The sequence below is a fragment of the Theropithecus gelada genome, chromosome 20, assembly GCF_003255815.1.
Source record: "Theropithecus gelada isolate Dixy chromosome 20, Tgel_1.0, whole genome shotgun sequence".
Taxonomy (NCBI): Eukaryota; Metazoa; Chordata; class Mammalia; order Primates; family Cercopithecidae; genus Theropithecus; species Theropithecus gelada.
In genome coordinates this window covers 62,315,355-62,336,491 of record NC_037688.1, presented here as the reverse complement: position 1 = coordinate 62,336,491, position 21,137 = coordinate 62,315,355, and the positions used below count along the sequence as shown (strand labels likewise).

Below are 21,137 nucleotides of genomic sequence, written 5' to 3'. Positions count from 1 at the left end.
TTTTTTGTATTTTTAGTAGAGACGGGGTTTCACCATGTTAGCCAGGATGGTCTCGATCTCCTGACCTCGTGATCCACCCATCTCGGCCTCCCAAAGTGCTGGGATTACAGGCTTGAGCCACCGTGCCCGGCCTTATTTTTCTTTTGAGATGAAGTCCTGCTCTATCGCCCAGGCTGGAGAGCAATGACGCGATCTCAGCTCACTGCAACCTCCGCCTCCCAGGTTCAAGCGATTCTCCTGCCTCAGCCTTCTGAGTAGCCGGGATTACAGGCGCACGCCACCATGCCCGGCTAATTTTTGTATTTATAGTAGAGATAGGGTTTCACCATGTTGGCCAGGCTGGTCTCGAACTCCTCACTTCAGGTGATCCACCCGCCTCAGCCTCCCAGAGTGCTGGGATTACAGGCGTGAGCCACTGCACCCGGCGAGATTTGAGTCTTAATCCAGAACCTGAACTCAAACTGCTAATATGCTGTCTCCCTGTGAAGACAACACATACATGACTAAGTGGTTTAGAATTTGATTTAATGTCAGAGAATTACTGTACTTATGTAAATTGTTAAGGGAGTATAATTTAGTAGAGAAATGATTTAAAGTTGTTTAATATTGAAATATCAACTAGTTGAAAAACAGCAGTTACTTTAATAGACCTGGAGATCATAAATGGATCCTTTGCTATTGTGACTGACTCTCTAAATTCCTTTCTGAGAAGGTGGTAGTGCACATTTTCTGGTCTGTGCAAATAGGTAAGACAAATATGAGTTTCATTTTGATGTCTGAGAGTAGACTATAAATAGCCAAGTTTTCTTGGAGATAGGATAAGAGCCTAAAGTTGATGTAGGGAATTATTTTGTTCTTCAGACAAAGATATTGGGATGTTTCTTTAAGGAGAATAAACTGAGAACGGTGGGGTGTTCCTTGAATGTTTATGAGAAATAGTGGCTAGTGTAGGAAGAGGTTACATTTTATAAGGAGCAAAACCCAGGAGAGCCACTCCTGTGAACTGACAAGAGGAACCTGAAGATGACATCTCCCTCTATGTATTTTTTGACCTCCTGTGAAAGTCCTTAGATTCACTATCACTGTGCTTACAGAATTGTGATGAAGTCTGTTCTGATAGAAGTCTGAATGTTCCTGGAGGTATTTTTAGGAATACTGTTCATTTTCTTTACTCAATGAATGGTGTTCAGGGAAGTTAGCATCATGTGCTAGGAAGTTTTGAAGTGGGTAATTCAAAACCTGGGTTTTAGTCTCAGTGCTGCTAGTTAACTTTGTATCCTTGGATTAATCATTTAATCTCTCTGGGCTTCAGTATTTTCTAAGCCCTAATTTGGAGAGATTAGAACAGATGATCTCTGAGATCCCTGCCAGCTCTAAATTCTGTAATTTTATGACTGCTTTTGGCCAGGAGCTTTACTTGATTGAGAGCTGCTGTTGTCTGCTGCATCACTTGCTTGTTTCTTGATCATTGTCCAGAGGCAGTCCTTTTCTGTGAGGCCATGGGGTCATTAATGTTTAGTCTTTTTGTTAAAATACTTTTACAGATAATTCCACAGCTTTTCTGCCTACAGGAATTATTTAACCTACCAAATTTAACCTTCATTCTCTTTACCAGTCTCACCTTAATCCAGCTCAGTTCTATGTACAAACCATAGAGGTTATTCATTCAGGTAAAATAAATGGGTTACTTCTACCAGATTAATCAGGGAAGAAACAATAAGTATCCTTGAATGGAAATCTTCCATGGGAGTTTCTCATGATACCCTAATTGAAATGGAATAGAAAATGTAGACATTGTAATTTAAATTCCATCTTAGCCTTCTACCTGACTCACGTTGGTTTATGCTAATTTCTTTGGCATACTCTTAATTTCTTTTAGATCCAGAGCATGTGCTTAAATTCATACATGACTGAAAGATTTCATAGTGTGTAATATAAATGCAATTAGCACACTTAAATTTAATGTGTAATATCCTATAAGCCTTTTAGAATTTTAAAATATAAAGCAAACATTTTTTTTTCAAAGAATTGTATGGATTTATCTACACTTAGATAAGACAGAGTAAAAATGCAAAGGTTCTCACCCCCTCTCCCCACTTCACCTCCAATTCTCTTCAACCAGAGTAGGCTAATCTTGGCAGTATGACAAATATCCTTCCACATATTTTCTATACATTGTATGGATAGTTTAAGCATTGTGGTAAGCTTTTCTTTAATGAATTCTTCATGCACTATATGTTAAGAGCTTCAGTGATTGGCAGAGTCATAGGGCAGATTCTGGTAGCATGTTGTACTTGTCAATAAAGCAGATTTTAAAATAGAGATTTGCTGCTAGTTAGTGTTTAATGTCTTTATGGGATTAAACCTAAGGTCAGTTTAGGGAGCAAGAGCTAATAGAATAAGCTGTAATATGAGGGCAGTGTTGGGGATGATTTAGTCAACTGTAAAATAAGGCCTCCAAACTACAGTCATGCTTACAAACAGGTGGTAATAGTCATCTTTTAAATTGGGATAAAGAAAACAGCCAATAGGATGCAAGGAAAAAGAAAATCAAACTTAAAGGCTAATCACCATTTTTTACTTGTTAAATAACAAAACATTTTGCTATTTCATTATAATAGCAAAGCTTTCTTAATCTCCGGGCTTCTAGCATTGGTATTCCAATAAAATCCATCCTCAGAGCTTCTATTTCAGCAAGCCTGAACTTGTCTTGTTTGTGGTCATCAACCTTAATAATATACTGAAAAGTTGAACAGGGAAGTAATGTCCTGACTACTTTTTGTGACCAATAGCCTTAGCACCCTTTTTATGTTGGAATGCAAGTTTCATGAGTACACTACTGTGTTAAATTGGTGTGTCTTGTACTGTCCTGTGTATGTTTTAACCAAAACAAAAATATCTGATTTCTTTTCCTGAAAATATGTGATTGTTATTCAGTGATTACAGTTCCGATTGCCTTCCAGATGTTATGTCATTATCTCACACAGACCTAAATGGTGGTTGTACTATTTTTTTGCTGAAGCAGGCTTGGAAAGATTAACTGACTTGCCCAAGTTAGTGACAAAACTGAAATTCAAATTGTGACCTGTTGTTGAGTTTAACTTCTGGAATGGCAAAGTAAGAACTTCCAAAAATCTGCTCTTCTATAAAAGCAGCAAGAACACTGGCAAAATTATTAGATCAACCTTTTCAGAACTCTGGAAATTAAAGCTTGCAACAATCAAAGGAGCATTTGAGAAAATTGCCTGTATTTAGGTAAGAATAGCAAACTTTATGGCAGTTTAAATTGTGCTAATTGCATCTACCTGTCCCCAGTACCCTTGAAAGCCAGTAGCCTCACAACTATAGTAGCTGTGAAAACTAGCAGCTTAGCAACCAATTGAGAGGGCAGGGGGCTTGGTACTTTTTAAAACCCCATCCCCAGAGAATTGTCACTATTTGATTGGTCTGGCAGCTCACTGAAAAGTCTCAATTTTTAGGGCTTATCTTTATTTGATCAGATTCAGAGTTTGCTCTGTTCTATTCCTAGGGCATTTGTTAAAAACAGTCAGCAGTTTTTCAGCACCACAGGTTCCTGAGGTATTGGGGATAGCAAAAGACTGACAGGCAAACATAAAGGAAAATTTGAGGAACACAATGTCCATAGGAGTCTTTGAAAAGCTCCAACATATTTCTGGGAACCTGAAAGACCACACACATGTTTGGGACTGTCCACATACCCAGGAAACAACTGGGAAGGCCCTACTCCCTCACCTCTACCTGATTTGGGACTCAATGCGAGCAGAAAGTGAGGGCCAAGGCAGAGTTGTAAATTGCCTGCTGCAGCATTGATGATGTGCCACAGCGCAGAGAGAGACCCCTTCAGCAAAGGCTGAGAGTCTTATTGGTTCAAATAATGTAAAGAAACCTTATTCTAACCATTAGCTGACTACTAAACTAATCTAATAGATGAGGCTACACACAACGAAGAATACAGACTTTACAGAATGATTCCAGGAAAGTTAGTAAACAGTAACAACAACAAATCCTGGGGAAGGAAGGAATTTGATTTCCATAGTTGTCACATTATATTATTCAAATGTCCAGTTTTCAACTAAAAATTACACAGAAACAGGAAAGTGTGGCCTATACACAGGAAAAATAAAAACATTCAATAGAAATGGCCCCTGATGAAGCCCAGACATTGAACTTACTAGACAGAGTTTAAATCAGCCATTGTAATTATAAATATGTTACAAAAAAAAAAAGAATTAAAGGAAAGTTTGAAAACAGTGGCTTACCATGTTGAGAATAATAAAGAGATAGAAATTATTTTCAGAAATAAAATAGAAATTCAGGAGTTGAAAAGTTAAATAGCTAAAACAAATCAGAAGTAGAAAGAATCATCAAACTTAAAAGACACATCAATTGAGATTATCGCATATGAGGAACAGAAAGAAATAATGAAAAGTGAAGAGAACATAAACATATGGGACATTATCAGGTATATCAACATACACATAATGGGAATTCCTGAAGAAGAGAGAAAAAGGAGTGGAAAGAATGTCTAGAGAAACAATGACTAAAAACTCCCCAAATTTGATGAAAAACTTTGTACATTGAAAAATCTAACAGATTCTAAGTAGGATAGATTCAAAGTAATATACATTCAGAAACATCATAGTCAGTTGAAAGCCAAAGACGTAAGAGAATCTTGAAGGGAGCAGGAAAACAGTGAATCCTCATATGCAAGGGATCCTCAATACTATTAACAGCTGACTTCTCATTAAAAACTATTAGGCCAGTAAACAGTGGGACATGTTCAAAGTGCTGTAAAACTCTTGGCTGGGTGTGGTGGCTCATGCCTGTAATCCCAGCACTCTGGGAGGCCAAGGCAGGCAGATCACTTGAGGTCTGGAGTTCGAGACCAGCTTGGCCAACATGGTGAAACACCATCTCTACTAAAAATTCAAAAAAATTAGCTAGATGTGGTGGCACATGCCTGTAATCCCAGCTACTTGGGAGGCTGAGGTGGGAGGATTGCTTGAAACCTGGTAGGCAGAGGTTGCAGTGAGCCAAGATCGTGCCACTGCCCTCCAGCCTGGACAACAGAATGAGACTCTGTCTCTAAAAAGAAAAAAAAAAGAAACAAAGAATGACTGTCAATCAGTAATTCTATATCCAGCAAAACTATCCATCAAAAATGAAGGAGAAATTTAGACATTTCAGGATAAACAAAAATGGAGACAATTCATCACAAGCAGACATGTTCTATAAGAAGTACTAAAGTGTGTCCACAGGCTGAAATAAAAGAACACTAGTCAATATTTTGGATCCACATAAAGAAATAAAGAGCATTGGTAAAGGTAATTACATAGGTAAATGTAAAAGTCAGTACAAATGTATTTTTGCTTATAACTTTTTTATTTTAAATCAATAATTATAAAACTGTTGATAAGCTTATAGTGTATACATATAATTTGCATAATAATAGTTTAAAGACAAGGGAGAGAGTGGAGCTATATTGGAGTAAAGTTTCAGTATGCTACTGAATTTAAGTTGGTATTTAACTAAACAATTCTTGGATTTATTTTGAGGTAATATTCACCATTTTAAAGTGTACAACTTATAAAGTCCTTAAAATGTCCTAAAAATAAAATGTACAACATAGTGGTTTTTCATATATTCACATATATGGTTTTTCTTATAGTATTGTGCAACTATCACCAATGTCTAATTCCAGAATATTTGTAACATTCCAAGAAAAAGAAACCCTGTACTTCCCAATTTCTTTTTCCCCCATCCTCTGGCAACCACTAGTCTATTTTCTGCCTCTTTGGATTTGCCTATTCTGGATATTTCACATAAATGGAATCACATAATATGTGGTCTTTTGTGTCTGGCTGTTTTCACAAAGCATTGTGTTTTCAAGGTTTATCCATGTTGTAACATATATCAGTACTTCTTTTTTTTCTCATTGCTGAAAAACTATTCATTGTATGGATATTCTATTTTGTTTTTTATTCATCAATTGATGGACATTTGTATTGCTTCCACTTTTTGGCTATTATGAATAATAATACTGCTATGAACATTCATATACAAGTTTTTGTGTAAAGATATGTAGTCTTTTCCAACCCCAAGTGAGTGCACCGTAGGACAATTCAGTTCTGACACTAATCACCTGGGGTTAGTGCAGACCTCACAAATTAAGGACTCAGTTCTCCACACATTCAGATGCTGACCCCAATGCAGATGCTACCCACAAGGTCAGGGGGTCCCCAGGCTACCTCTGCTTCTGACTGGCTACAACTTTAGGGGTTCCCATGATCTCCTCAGGTTCAGTAAAGAGATAGAATGCTTTGATAGGAGCCCAAAGGACAAGCACTCAACTCAGGATGGGAGTGTAAGAGCTTGTCTGGCCGGGCGCGGTGGCTCAAGCCTGTAATCCCAGTACTTTGGGAGGCCGAGACGGGCGGATCACGAGGGCAGGAGATCGAGACCATCCTGGCTAATGTGGTGAAACCCCGTCTCTACTAAAAAATACAAAAAACTAGCCAGGTGAGGTGGCGGGCGCCTGTGGTCTCAGCTACTCGGGAGGCTGAGGCAGGAGAATGGCGTAAACCCGGGAGGCAAAGCGTGCAGTGAGCTGAGATCCGGCCACTGCACTCCAGCCTGGGCGACAGAGCGAGACTCTGTCTCAAAAAAAAAAAAAAAAAAAAAAAAAGAGCTTGTCAAGGAAGATATTCCAGGAGCAACTTCTAAGCTGCAACTGGAATTTCTACTCATAGGTAGTAGCCAGGAAAAGAGGTCTGGAAGAGTATTGTAGGCAAAGGAAACAGCATATATGAGGGCCTCCTTAATTCATATATAAGGAGATATATGAATTAAGAATGAATCTAAGAATTTGAACATCAAGTGTGAAAAGTAATTAAATGAAAGACTAGAAGCAGTGTAATCCAGACCTTTATAGCCCATTTTAAACAGTTTGGATTTAGGGCAGAGAGTCACTATAGAAAAACCAGATCCAAGAAAGATCCCTAAAGAACACAAAATTTTAACAAATGGGAAAGAAAAAAGTGTGTATGAAAGAAGGAGAAACTAAAGAGACAGGAGGAAACCCAGCAGATAAGGAGGGAGTTACCAAAACCAAAGGAAATGTGTTTGAAGAAGCTGTATCAAATGCTGCTAAAATGTTAAGTCCAGGACTTTAAATGTTAAGACAAGCATCCATTAGAGTTGGCGATATGGAGTGAGTGAGCTTCACAAGCGCTCTATCGAAGTGGTAGTTGGGGCAAAAGCCAACCTTCAGTAGGTTGGAGAGTGAATGAGACTCTGGGAAGTGGAGGCGGCAGAGGAAGAGGAAATCTGGCCATGGCTGGGGGCAAGGGAGGTTAGACAAAGGAAGACAGAAACAGAAAGTGTGATGCCACTGGAGGATGTGTTGGCATATGGGATAGTTTTGTTTTATGGTAGGGGAGACTTAAACACATTAAAACATTTTTGAGATCCAGAAGAGGATACATATGAAAAGAGAAAATAATGTGTTGGGCAAGATCCCAAAGAAGGAGAGGATGGGATCCAAAACACAAGGAGAAAGGATTGTGAGAATGAAAGAATGAATGTGTTCAGATATAGTTGTAAGTTTGATGGTGGACAGTTGAAGGTTTGCTGCCTGATGGCCTCTCTTTTTTTTCTGAGAAATAATAGACTGATACCTACTGAATGTGAAGGGGGCGGTAGATTTTTATATTTAAGGAGAGTGCAGGAGTCTTGGAACAGCCTCAGCAAAGAACAGTGAAGCACGGAATTTGTGAGACCTAATTAGTTTCTGGACAGAGGTGATGGCCCTGAGATTAAAATTTAGAAATTTACAGCAGCACCCCTCTGCTCTGATACGATTTTCTCCATCAGCATTCGCAACCTGGAGGTTAGTACAAGAAGGAAGAAATTTCTATTGAGTCAGGGCTATCATTATTGCCAGGTGGGTGCAATGAAAAGATAAAAGGTGGTAACATAATGGATCAAGGACTCTAGGCCAGGTAGGAAAAGACATGAAGGCAAGAGGAAAGTGAGACACTGGGAGAAAGTGTTAAGGATCAGTGACTATAAACTCCCAGGAGGGTAAGAACAGGTGAAAGTCACAGGAGGGGGTGCTGTTACTCCAGTGGAGAGTAGGGCTCAGCCTCAGCCTAGTGTGCTACTCAGGTTTTCAGACACTGTCCATGTGTGGCTCATTGAAGTTCTTTGTTCTACCTGTTCACTCTTTTTTTTTTTTTTCTTTTTGGCCAGTTTGCTATTTATAAGCACCTATATCCTAAAATACAATTTAGAAATCATAGCAGATAAAAATCGTCACCGCTAGCTATGTTTCCAGAGGAAAATATTAGGTGTGTGACTTTTTTTTTTTTTTTTTTTTTTTTTGAGATAGAGTCTCGCTCTGTTGCCCAGGCTGGAGTGCAGTGGCGCGATCTTGGCTCACTGCAAGCTCCGCCTCCCGGGTTCACCCCATTCTCTTGCCTCAGCCTCCCGAGTAGCTGGGACTATAGGCGCCCACCACGACGCCTGGCTAATTTTTTGTATTTTTAGTAGAGATGGGGTTTCATCGTGTTAGCCAGAATGGTCTCGATCTCCTGACCTCGTGATCTGCCTGCTTCGGCCTCCGAAGGTGCTGGGATTGCAGGCGTGAGCCACCGCGCCCGGCCGGTTTGTGTGACGTTTTTAAGTTACCCGTAGGCTGTTTTGTTTTTGTTCTACTCATTTAGAGGGCAAGCTGCCAGGGTCTGACTTACCCAAGGAGGTGCACAGGGCTGCGTACATCGGGATCTCCCTGCTTCCTGTTCCCCTTCCATCTTCACGTGCCATCCAGTTCTCCTAAATCTCTTCAGCCAGCCCATTGCTAAAACATGAAACTGTAATTTCAGTTCAATTGGGATACTTCCCCTCGCTCAAATACAAATACTCTTGGGAAAGGCAGTATGTTAAGCTTTTATCAATCATTAAGACATTTGTGATAGAGTATTTTTTGGCCTGTGTTACCAGTGAAACAGCTTGCCAAGAACAGATTTTATTTCCCCAAGGAGGAAGTAGAGCAAGAGATCCACATCCGTGGTAGGGATTGGGCACTCCAGATCATAGTACCTAGAGATGACAGGGAGAGCCCCTTGAGAGGAGGAGAGCATTGTCAGTAGGAGGAAAATGTAACAGGGAGATGGAAGAAGACAGTAGCTAATGTTAACTTTGCTATTTTTTTGCTCAAATCCAACCCTGTATGGGAAAACCCTCTCTCTGGCCACGTTGGCAAGCACTCTACATGATTTGCTCTGACAGACTGGTGGGTGTGCGCCTTTCTGCCTTCCAACCCCTGTGTTACAGATTTTCTGTGACACTTTTTACATGTAGTGATGACATGCCTTATAATCATCCTCATTGTGGCAACAGACATGCTCAGACTGGCTGTATTAAATCATTTTAACAGTGTCTGGATTTACAGATGATGAATGTCGAAGCTTCTTAAGATTCCCCCACTTAATGGAGTAAGACTCAGGATGACTTTCCTTTTGTGTGTTATGCTGCACAGGTGAGATGCTGAGAGGCATGTGGGATGCTGTAGTTTCTAGTTCCGTTTCCTTTTTCCTATTGTGAACAAGTCTTTTATTTGGCTGGGTTAGTTACCTAGGAAACAGCTGCAGGGTACAGATGAATTGGCTGTTTGGGGAATGGAATTACAGGCCCCTTCAAGAGGCAAGAAGACCTGTTGGATAAAACAAAAATTCGTGAATGGCTGAGCTTGTACTTAATAAGTGTGCAGAAACCATACTAAGATAGCTCTACAGGAGAGAACTTATTTAATGCAGTGCGATTTAAAATTTAGCTTGTTTTTAATACATTTAAATTCACTTAATGCTTATGAATTCCACTGCTGCGGCCATTTTGGGGTTTCCAGTGGAGTGGAAGGTGGGTGCAGTTCCCTTCTCTGAGAAGCTCATGTCCTGTTTGGGGATAAAAAGAAGCTACCTTAAAATAAGTGCATGGTTGTATGATACAGACTAAATGTGTTAAGGGAATTTAGAGGAAGTAAAAGATCTTGACTGTTAATGTGGGTGATGAGTCTGAAGCTCAAAGAGATAATTCCTTGAGGTAAAATATTAAATTTGAAGGCTTGGTGAAAGTTTGGGTACTAACAGTACCTGAATTTATAAGATTTAATAGTAACAACACAGTTAGCCTCGCAGATTCCCCCAGTCAGCTTACAGAAAATATATGACTATGATATAAATGTTGTTGACTTAGAGTCTCACTCAAGAAAATGAACTTTAACAATGTTGACTGACCACTGTTTGCATTAACCCTTGTATATTTAAGGAAAGTCTATTTTTACTGAATGTGTGAGCATATTAGTTGAATCTCTGACTGCTACTATGCTGAGCACGAGAGACACACAGTAAAATATTTGTGTATTGATATTCTTATATACAGTATGCCTTCTGTTCATCGATTAGCATTAGCTTTTTTTCTTCTAGAATAGAGATGCTATTTGGTTTTGATTTATTGTGATAAGGAATTTTATAAATATAAGACTATAGCTATTCTTTTAAAGCTAAACCACGGTCAGATTATTTGCAGTTTTGTAGAAGGTGGTGTTGTAATTTTCATACTTATTCTGTTTGTAGTCATTTGGTGTGGTGTGCTAGAGAGAGGAGGAGGAGAAAAGCAATTCCACTCAATCTATAGGCACAGGAGGTTAAGTTAAATTTCATTTCTAACGCTGAGAGAGTAAGAGAGTCAACATGAGGATACTCAAGTATCTAGAAGGAGAGAGAGTTCAGTTATGATGTACTGAACCTACAATTTTTAATATTTGCCAGCAAAAAATAATCAAATGTAAATCTAAGTTCACTAGGTATGTAGTTACCTTTATAACTGTACAGACTGTGTATGTTACATGGAGAAGAAAGTTGCTAATATAAGAATTCATAATATTGCATTTTGTCAGAGGGTCTTTCATTGCTAGCAGTTACATCTTTTATAAATGGAACAGTGACTAGAAGAGGATAATTTGTTAGAGGTCTTTTGCTGAATGATCAGGAGTAGTTTCCTGTTAACGTATGTTTATTGCAGCACTATTCACAATAGCAAAGACTTGGAATCAACCCAAATGTCCATCAGTGACAGATTGGATTAAGAAAATGTGGCATATATACACCATGGAATACTATGCAGCCATAAAAAAGGATGAGTTTGTGTCCTTTGTAGGGACATGGATGCAGCTGGAATCCATCATTCTTAGCAAACTATCACAAGAACAGAAAACCAAACACCGCATGTTCTCACTCATAGGTGGGAACTGAACAATGAGATCACTTGGACTCGGGAAGGGGAACATCACACACCGGGGCCTATCATGGGGAGGGGGGCGGGGGGAGGGATTGCATTGGGAGTTATACCTGATGTAAATGACGAGTTGATGGGTGCAGCACACCAACAAGGCACAAGTATACATATGTAACAAACCTGCACGTTATGCACATGTACCCTACAACTTACAGTATAATAATAATAAATAAATTAAAAAAAAAAAAAAAAAAAGAGTTCTTGAGCACTGCTGTGAATGCCTTCTTTATTTCCAAAATTACAATGAAATGCCTTATAAGACACTCCCTCAAGTTTTTTTGTTTGGTTTTTTTTGTTGTTGTTGTTGTTGTTTTGTTTTTTGTTTTTTTCGAGGAGACTTTTTAGTGTTTTTGTTTAAGAACAGTCATGCAATTCCCTGGTGCCTACTTACCCCTACCAAATCCTCTCTTCTGGTTTCAAGCAATTACCGTGAAATTTAAAAGGTTAGCAATAAATAATGTGACAATTTTTTTTTTTACTGATTTACTTCTCTTTGGCCTATGAAGTCAGTCAGCTCCAAGTAGAAGGTGGTGTGTGGCATAGTGTGTGGCATTTTTGTGAAGATTTGCATACTTTCTGTCTGGTCTGCCTTCCTCCTGCCTGTGACAACCCCATAATTATAATGTTGCTTGCACCTGGGCAGGGATCACCAGATGGGTCTAGTTATTAGATGACTTGGGAGAAAAAATACAGCTTGTTTATTTTCTTCTCTACTTAAGAGTTAGCATTTGACGGAGGACTCCAACTCAACTTTGAGAGAAAAACTGATTTCTTGTTTCATTTTATTTCAACAAGTTGCTTTATTTCTAAAAATGTATCAATGGCCAAACTCAAGTTACAGAAAAGTACCCTCCTTCCGGCATACCCACCTAGCCACACATGCACGTGCACACACAAGTCCAGCCATGCTCTGTCTTTTCCCACCAGGGCAGCTTCCCAAAATGCCACTAGGAATTTCACCAGTTCCCTTCAGAGAAGACATTTGTTCATGGCAAGTGCTATGATTTCGAGGTCAATGTCTTTTTTATTTTTGTGTTCATATTGAGAAAATAATGCAGGCCAGGCACAGTGGCTCACACCTGTAATCTCAGCACATTGGAAGGCCAAGGCGGGAGGATTGCTTGAGGCCAGGAGTTGTAGACCAGCTTGGGCAACATAGACCCCATCTCTATAAATAAAGGAATGTAGACCCAAAAAATCCCCCCAAAATGCAAAAATCTATTATGTTTTTAATAGCTCCAGAAATTTCCATTCCTATATTTTTGGTAACTTTTCCCATTTGCTGTTGCTCTTGGAAGGGGAAACAAGTAGTTTTTATTGAGAAGTACCATTGTAAACATTCTTCTTCTTATTGGGGAAGAAGATAAAATATCTACTCTGTCACCTTTCTCATCTAAGTTTTTATAAATTACTCCAAATTTGATTGGAGGAGGGTCCTTGGGTTTGACATGAGAACATGTTTATGGAAAAATAGTGCTTGATGTTTTATAAAAATCACTTTTATTTAAATGGGGAGAGACACTTTAAGAATTACCTTCGTAATTTGCCTTTGTGATTTTCTGTGAAGCACGCCAGCCATCGTTTGGCAGTGTGAACACTGGTAAACTCTACAAAAATTGGTGAATATACCAAGTTTGGGACAGAGGGCCCGCCTAGTCTTTCCAACATTTTCTTGAGTTTAATGGAAAACTACTTATATCGTAATATTCTTAGACCTTATACCTTTCATAAATATATTGCTTCTAACATTTAATCTATTATTTAATTTTATTTCTATATTACAATTAGGCATATTTCAGGTTTGTCTTCAATTTCCTGAAAAGTGATTTTCTTTTCAGCCAAAATGAAGTAATATACAATGAGTCTTGGATCTAGGAATCAAAAAATACCAGTCCTTTCTGCCAGCATGCAGGCTCAGTGAGGGCAGGAACCTCACCCTGTCTGCTGTTATTTCCCTGGAGCCTAGAAAAATACCTGACACAGTTACTCAGAAAAGTATTTATTTAATGAATGCCTGAGTGAACTGCCTGTTATGACTTTTCTGAGGTCATTTGTTGTTTAAGTTCACTTTGTATGTTTAAGTATTACTACGTTATGAACTACAGCAGAATACTGAAGAGTAGGACTTGGGATTTAAGTGCTTGAATGACCCACAAAGAGATAAATGAGATTTAAAAACTAAAGGGGTGGTGGTGAGGAATATTCCCTGGGCAGGCCAAACCCACTAAAGTATTCCCACCATTTGCATCTCCCCAGGAGCACTCACTGTGGGCCTCGTGCGACAGTGTCAAACAATCCATGGACGAGACCGGACGTGCATCCCTCCCCGGCTTCCCCCGGAGTGGGTCACCACACTGTTTTTTATCATCTTGGGAATCATTTCATTGACTGTCACATGTGGTTTGCTGGTGGCTTCCCACTGGCGAAGAGAAGCTACAAAATATGCTCGATGGATAGCATTCACTGGAAGTAAGTAACCTGTGCTTACTAAATTTGTCTAGAAGGCACCCACCCACACTGGTATTTTTATGAAGATAATCAAGAATCAGTAATAAGGACTTCATAACCATCAAAGAGCACCACTTGTGTATGGCCGTGAGATAGACTCTACACAGTCCCATCATTTCTTCAAAACTCTTTCTGCGAGACCAGGACATCCACAACTTTAATCGCTTTGTGGCAAATGCTATTTTAATGAATTTTATTTTTGCTCAGATTGTGACATAAGTAATCCAGGTTTGTGACTCAGAGTTACCGGTAGCCTGAGTCTTTTCCTTTTCTTGAAGCTATTGGTATCATCTATCAAAATAAAGATAAATATAGAACAAATACATAAAAATATAAATTAGATGAAGGTGGCAGTATTTTTTTAATATTGATTTTGAGTTTCTGCTGTATGTTGTAACCATTGAAAAATCAACAATTTTGTTATTTAATAATTGTTTATCAACATTTCTTACTCCATTTAGCTCTGCCCAAGGGTATAAGTTTATATATTACACATTCTCTTGTACTTTGCAAAACTGGTTTAATTTCACAACACATCAGAGACTTATCTCAAGTTAAACAGAAGAAACAAAAATGCACAAAGAAAAGACATTTTTGCAATTCTGCTTTTGTGCTTCTTTCTCTCCAAAGCAGTTTTGCACCCCAGGGGATATTTAACAATATCTGAAAACATTTTTGATAGTCACAACTAGGGGAATGCTGGTGGGTAGAGGCAGGGAGGCTGCTAAACATCCTACAAATACATAGGACAGCCCCCCACAACAAAGAATTATCTGGTCCCAAGTAGCAGTAGAGCCACTGTTTAGAAATCCTGCTCTAAAGAAACAGGAGAACAGTACCTATGCAAATGAGACTTTTAATTCAGTGCCTTAAAATAATCTCAGGTTTGCATACATTTTAAAAATAAATATAACAGCTGACTTTCTCTTGATATTTTCGTTTAGAACGTGTATAATTGGGGTAAGGGATAATCCCATGTATCCCTATTAATGTTAAAACTCAGTTTATCCTTAAAGGCTGCAGGAGAGTGATATTCCTTCATGAGCCTCTGTTTCTTCCTGTATTCTCTGAAATTTATACTCTTGAATGTGTATGTTTCTGGCTCTGTTTATCTATATTGCCCTTAATTTTTAAATTTAGATCAAGTTGCCTTTGATATAAAAAAGGTTCTCCATCCTTGTTAAGCAGAGTGAAACAAGTTGGTGACCTTTTCCTTGTCAAACAGACCTCCTGTGACAATTCTTTTCTGGAGAGAGGGTCCAGAAGCAATCATAGAAACAGTGCCGCTAAAGTTAAGGATATTGATGAGAAATTTAAAGAGAATCTGCTTCTTTATCTTTTACTCACAGATTCGCTAATCCAGATAGAAATCACTCTTCAAGAAGTAAAATAATATCAAAGAAGGATTTAGTTTCAGGATTTAGTTGAAATTTAGGAATGCATACGCCTTGAATACCAAAAACCTAAAATATGATTTAGCAAGGTAGTGTGAGTCGAAATGTTAAATGCTCTCATGAGCTATAAATTCTTATGACCCAGTGAAGGGAAAGAACTAGGATTATCTTTGTTTTCCATTCCCCTTAAACAGAGAATATTTAAGTATATATAGTTGCCCCCAAATGCAATGTATTTTTTCCTTTATTTTTTAAATAATTTAACTTTTTGAAATAATACGTGCATATGATGCATAATTCAAAATCTGTGAAAGGGTAACCATGTGAAATCATATTTGGCCCTGTCACCCAGCCATCCCATTAACCCCTTTCCTGGAGGCAACCATTTTTACCAGTTTCTGGGGTTTCCTACTAGAGGTATTCAATGCATAGAAACATATCTATATGTGTGTGTTTCATACATACATATTTATATAAAATTTTTTCTACTATTCTGTATCTTGGTTTTTAAACTTAATATATCTTTGAGTTAATTTCATTTAAGCAAGCATAGAGCTGCCTTGCTTTTAGCTTCCTTAAATACATTGTTTTTGGTACCAGAACCAGTGGCTGGGGTGGCAGTTCTGAGAGGAATTGGGCATCCCCTAGTGTTTCCACTCCGCCCCTGAAAAATGTACTTTATTGTATGTATTTCTATTCCAGTTAAGCTATAGTTTTCGTAATAACATGAGGTTGATATCTTCTGATGGCCGTGCACAGTGGAGAAATATGTCTCAGAGAAGAAATATGTCTCAGAGAAGAGCCCCCACATGATGGGGGTTCCCTATGGGGGCAAGAGAAACCAAGATGAGTCATCCTGTTCTTCAAGTCTGGCCTTTGCTCTTTCCTTTGCCACCCTAATTTCCAACCTCATCTAACAGTGCACCTGATTTCTGACTCTCGCCACCAAAAAATCTGTGCCATGGAGGATATAAAAATTGTGTCTTTACAAGCTTATTTAGGATCCAAAGCTCAGCCTTCAAAGGTTGATATTATCAGCATTAATAATATTTTAAGATCTAAAGTAACTTAATAGTTCACAGTAGCTTAAAAGAAAAACTCATCCACCTGCATTAAATCTGCTCTCAGGAAGTATAGAGAGCCTGCTTCCTTTGGTTTAAAACTAAACAGGACTTCGTTGTTCCCTTAAAATGTAATTAAGCCTTTTCTAACAAATTTGGAAAATATTTAACTATTGAAACTGTTCAATTCTATAGTTGCAAAATGATTACTCCATTATAAAGGATAGATCTTTTTTATAGTAGAAAATAGGAAATGATAGGAACAAAGTTGGCATGTTAACACAATAAACAAATTTAACATCTGCATATTCCTAAAGTACTTTTCTAAATTACTTGTTTCTTGAGATTAGTCAACATTAAGAAAAAAATTGTTTTACAATAATTTTGCCCTATTGTTTTTTTAATTAGATTGCATATAGTTACCTAAATTGTGGTTTAATTTTACTCACCAGACTATATTAAGCCGTAGAACCATTAGAAATTGGTGACAGACCACACTGATAAGTGGACATTGGCAGCACTAATAGTTATTTGTTGCTGACTATGCAACAAAAAGGCTAAAAACTTTAAAATGTAATGCCTGAATTTTTCATTTGTTCTATAGTAGGCATCTAAAAAAATTCAAGTTTGCTTATGCAATATTATTTGATGTGGTCATTTGCCCAAAATAAGCTGTATGTCTGTATATGTTATATGTCTGTATAACATAAAATAATCTACCTAAATGGTGCAAGTAAGAGTGCTGTTGTTTCTTAAGCTGATGTATTACTTAAGCAAATACTATTTTTCGTTGTATTGCTGGAGTTATTCCTTCTGGAAAGGGTTCCTAATTGACTTTTTTAAAACTCGGAAAGTTTTGATTGGTTAACACACAAAAAAATGTAGAGACGAGTGTCAGCTGAAATGTTTATCCAGGGCTCTGTTAGTATTTCTGGGGGATAGTTTTCACCTGGAGGTGAAAACTCATTCAGTTAATAATGAAAGCTTCAACTCTTCATGTACAGTGACTAGTAATCTGTCCTCACATTACACTGAAGAAGTATTTCTGCCAGAAAAAGTTGAAGGACAATGAACATTTGAGCAATACGCTTTCAAAAAGCAAAAATATTTTCTTTGAAAAGCTAGCCTATCTGTAAATAGTTTGTGTTCACTAAGAAGACTATTTCTTTGGTAGCACAGGGGAGCAGGCCATTTGCTCAAACACTGGACTGTGGAATCACTTTTACGCGGACACTGGGTTTTCTGATATCCTTTTTGAAACATTTTAACAAATAATATACTCCTTTGTGTTTACATGCAAAACTCAAAGAAGGTTACCTATCTTCTTTGTTTTTTGGAATATTATCCATGATAAGAGATAACCACTCTGATAATTTGCTAGTCATCCCAGAGATCTGAGGTTCTTTCTACTAGCTGGTTTTATTTTAATTTATTTATTTTTGTATTGAGACAGAGTCTTACTCTGTCACCCAGGCTGGAGTACAGTGGCGCAATCTCGGCTCACTGCAACCTCTACCACCCAGGTTCAAATGATTCTCCTGCCTCAGCCTCCTGAATAGCTGGGATTACAGGCCTGCACCTCTACGCCTAATTTTTGTATTATTAGTAGAGATGGAGTTTCACCATGTTGGCCAGGCTGGTCTCAAACTCATGATCTCAGGTGATCCACCCGCCTCAGCCTCCCAAAGTGCTGGGATTACAGATATGAACCACCATGCTCGGCCTCTACTAGCTGATTTTAAATCAGAGTAAGATAAGTGGTGCTTATTTATATATACCTTTTCTCCAATTCCTTCTGCCTAACACGGAGAGGAACAGAGAATTGTCAAAATAGTAACTATGGTGATAATGGTATGCAGCACTCATTCAGCACTTACTATTACCTGGCACTGTGTCAGGGACTAGACATTATTTTATTTAGCCTTCTAGTATTTCCCCCACTTTCAGAAGGGAACCGGAGGCTTAAGATTACACCGCTAGTAGGCAGTGGAGCTGGAATTGACCGCCTATCTGACTCTAGCTAGTGCCCTTAATTACTATTGTAAATGGCTAGGAATCATATTTGTGAGGATTTGTTAGGTTTGGAGAAGGACTTTCTTAATCCTGATATTCAGAATGGTCCTAAAACTTACATAAAAGGCTAACCTAGCTTTTAATGTATTGTTAGGCTTCAGGGATACTATGTGACCTGTAATATATACAAATTTTTAACAAGTGGCCCATGTTTTAACAGGTTTGGCCAACCCTTCTTATAAGCTTCCTTTGTGCCAAATTTTCATTGTTTTTCAGATCACCAAACCGTGTTACTAATGTTGTGTTTTGGTTTGTTTTACAGTGATCCTTTTCTGTATGGCTGCCCTAATATTTCCAATAGGATTTTACATCAATGAAGTCGGAGGTCAACCTTATAAATTACCCAACAACACAGTAGTTGGGTCATCATATGTACTTTTTGTCTTATCAATTTTCTTTACAATAGTAGGACTTCTATTTGCTGGCAAAGTTTGTTTACCAGGCTGATGAATGTCTAAATTGCTTGACTCTTACTATTTTTTATTTTATTTTATTTTTTTATTTTTGGAGGGTGGAGAGGACAAAGGCGAGGCATCTGAGCAGCCCTCTCATGGGAAGATGCTCAGATGAAACTGATGCTGAGAAGGAAAAAAAAAATACTTTGATTTGTTCTCACTATGCACTTTGGATTTAAAAAAAAAAAAAAAAAAAGGAGAGCCTTTTCCATAACCAAATACAGACAATAGTGACTAAATCTCCTGAGCATATTCAGGCAGTCAGGTCTGCACTGTGATAGCAACCTAGAGAAGGAGAATGCTTTATACCGAAAAGCATGTGGCCCTTTGTGACTCTATTGTTCCGTTTTTAATGTCTAATGATTCATTAGAGGAAAAAAACAGTCTAAGTATTTATGTATCATGGTGGACCAGAGGGATGCAAGAGAAGTTCATGTGGGGCTGGCCTCACCTCCTAAGAAATTAGTGTTCACAACTTCCTTGTAATAGTATGAGCCTTTGGCACCAGAATGGATTGCCGTTGCATTACTGCACCAAGAAGCCAATAGATCAAAACTTGTTTGCTAAAATGTATGTAAAAATTCTGAAATTCCCTCTTCTCTGTGTACAAAAAAAAAAAAAAAAAAAATCAAACACTAAGACACATGGTTTGGGTGGGTGGGTGGGGGAAATCTTCCTTATATTTATATAAATATATATAATATATATATTTTGCTGATGCAGTATACAGTGTGTATATATGTGTGTGTGTATATGTGTGTGTAAATTTATATACACACACATGCAAACAGTTCCTGGAAGAGAATTCTGAATGCTTTGCTAGCAAAACACTGTGGTGTTGCAAACCTAGAACCCAATAGAAAAAAAAGCCATTTATCTGAAGGCTGCATAGTGGAGAGAGTCTTCAGTTTACCTCATTCTTTGTAGCAGCCCTTGATTTTAACAGGTTTTTGTAACAGGTACAAACAATCCCATACCTTTCTAGGTGCGATTTTAAGTTAAGCTAAAAATTCTTTGTAGGGTTAATTTATTTGTATATGATAGCAGAAGGTAAGATCATGTCAAACCTTATAATTTGGGGAATCTGACACTATTTAAATTATTGGCAACTGTTGTCTATTGTACAGAGATTCTTTTTCTACTGGCTCAGTCTGTTACATTAATAATGCATTTTATATGTTCAGGTACACAACTTTACATAAATACGAAGTTCACTAGTAAATATCTGGCTATTTTGGCTATTTACAGCACTAATTTCATTATTTTCATCTGTAAGCATTATTAATACGTCTTTACCAAAACCTGAGCAATACAATATTTTCTTTATATGTTATATGCCTTTGTTTGCTAAAAACTAATATTTTTGCATTTACTTTAAAGGGCTGTACTAAACCCACAGCTTTAAGTTCTTCCCTAAAAGAAGTATCGCAGCTAACCCTTGAACTCACAGTTTTAAAATACAGTATTTCTCTTCTCCACATCTCCATGCCTTCGCATCAATGCTTGTTTTTCCTGGTGAACGCTATAGATAATCTGTTTGAAATGTGGGACCGGAGGGTGTTTCATGGCAGTGGAGCTAAGTTTCTCCTCTTTATAGTGAACTGGTGACCCAAATGTCCCTATCAGTAGAGTCCCATGTGGCCCGTGCTTCACACAAGCGGAAATGAATGCACTGTTTTTTAAGAGCTAGATTACCAGTTCTAGAATGATTACTTCAAAGATGGGCGCTACCTCCTCAGATATTCAAACTATGAAATGGAGGTGCTTGATGTATTTCACACTGGCTTGTTTGACAGTCTTCCATCTTACTGTTAATTCAGCAATATTTTATTGTGAAAGAAAACCCCAGTGTTTGAGCTCACTCAGGAATTGGGGAAAGAGATGGACGACCACAGTGGTTCATTTCTTAAATGTTCTGGGAGAATGTCATACTTTTCCTTCCCAGAGTAAAAGAAACCTTCGGGAGATCCTGAGGGAGGCTATTTTTCCCCAAGTATTATGATGTCTAGTCAAGCGTAAGAATACCACTGGACATGTTCTATGGACATTTGGGATTGCAGTTGCTATTGTGATTTGATTGGTCCTCAGTCAAATGGATCACTTTGAAGGAAAGCTTTGGTTGTCACCGTTATATACCACTGAGATAAAGTGTTAGCAAAGTATGGTTCAAATTAATTTATGACGTGACCAAGAGCTTTTCTCTTCCAAAAGATGAATTGTATTGTAAATAGTTTCTCAAAATATTTTTAACTGGATCATGAGCATGGGGAGAG

At 38.1% G+C, this 21,137-nt stretch overlaps 1 protein-coding gene across 1 annotated transcript in view; it reads left to right on the top strand.

Moving 5' to 3' along the window:
• MOSMO (modulator of smoothened) overlaps positions 1 to 19,484 on the top strand; it is a 69,795-nt gene extending 50,311 nt beyond the window's left edge. Inside the window, exons 2-3 of the mRNA XM_025371433.1 lie at positions 13,630 to 13,842; positions 18,672 to 19,484. Coding sequence (XP_025227218.1) covers positions 13,630 to 13,842; positions 18,672 to 18,856 — 398 coding nt within the window. The 3' untranslated portion in view covers positions 18,857 to 19,484. The remainder of the gene's footprint in view (positions 1 to 13,629; positions 13,843 to 18,671) is intronic.
• Positions 19,485 to 21,137: the final 1,653 nt, after the last annotated feature.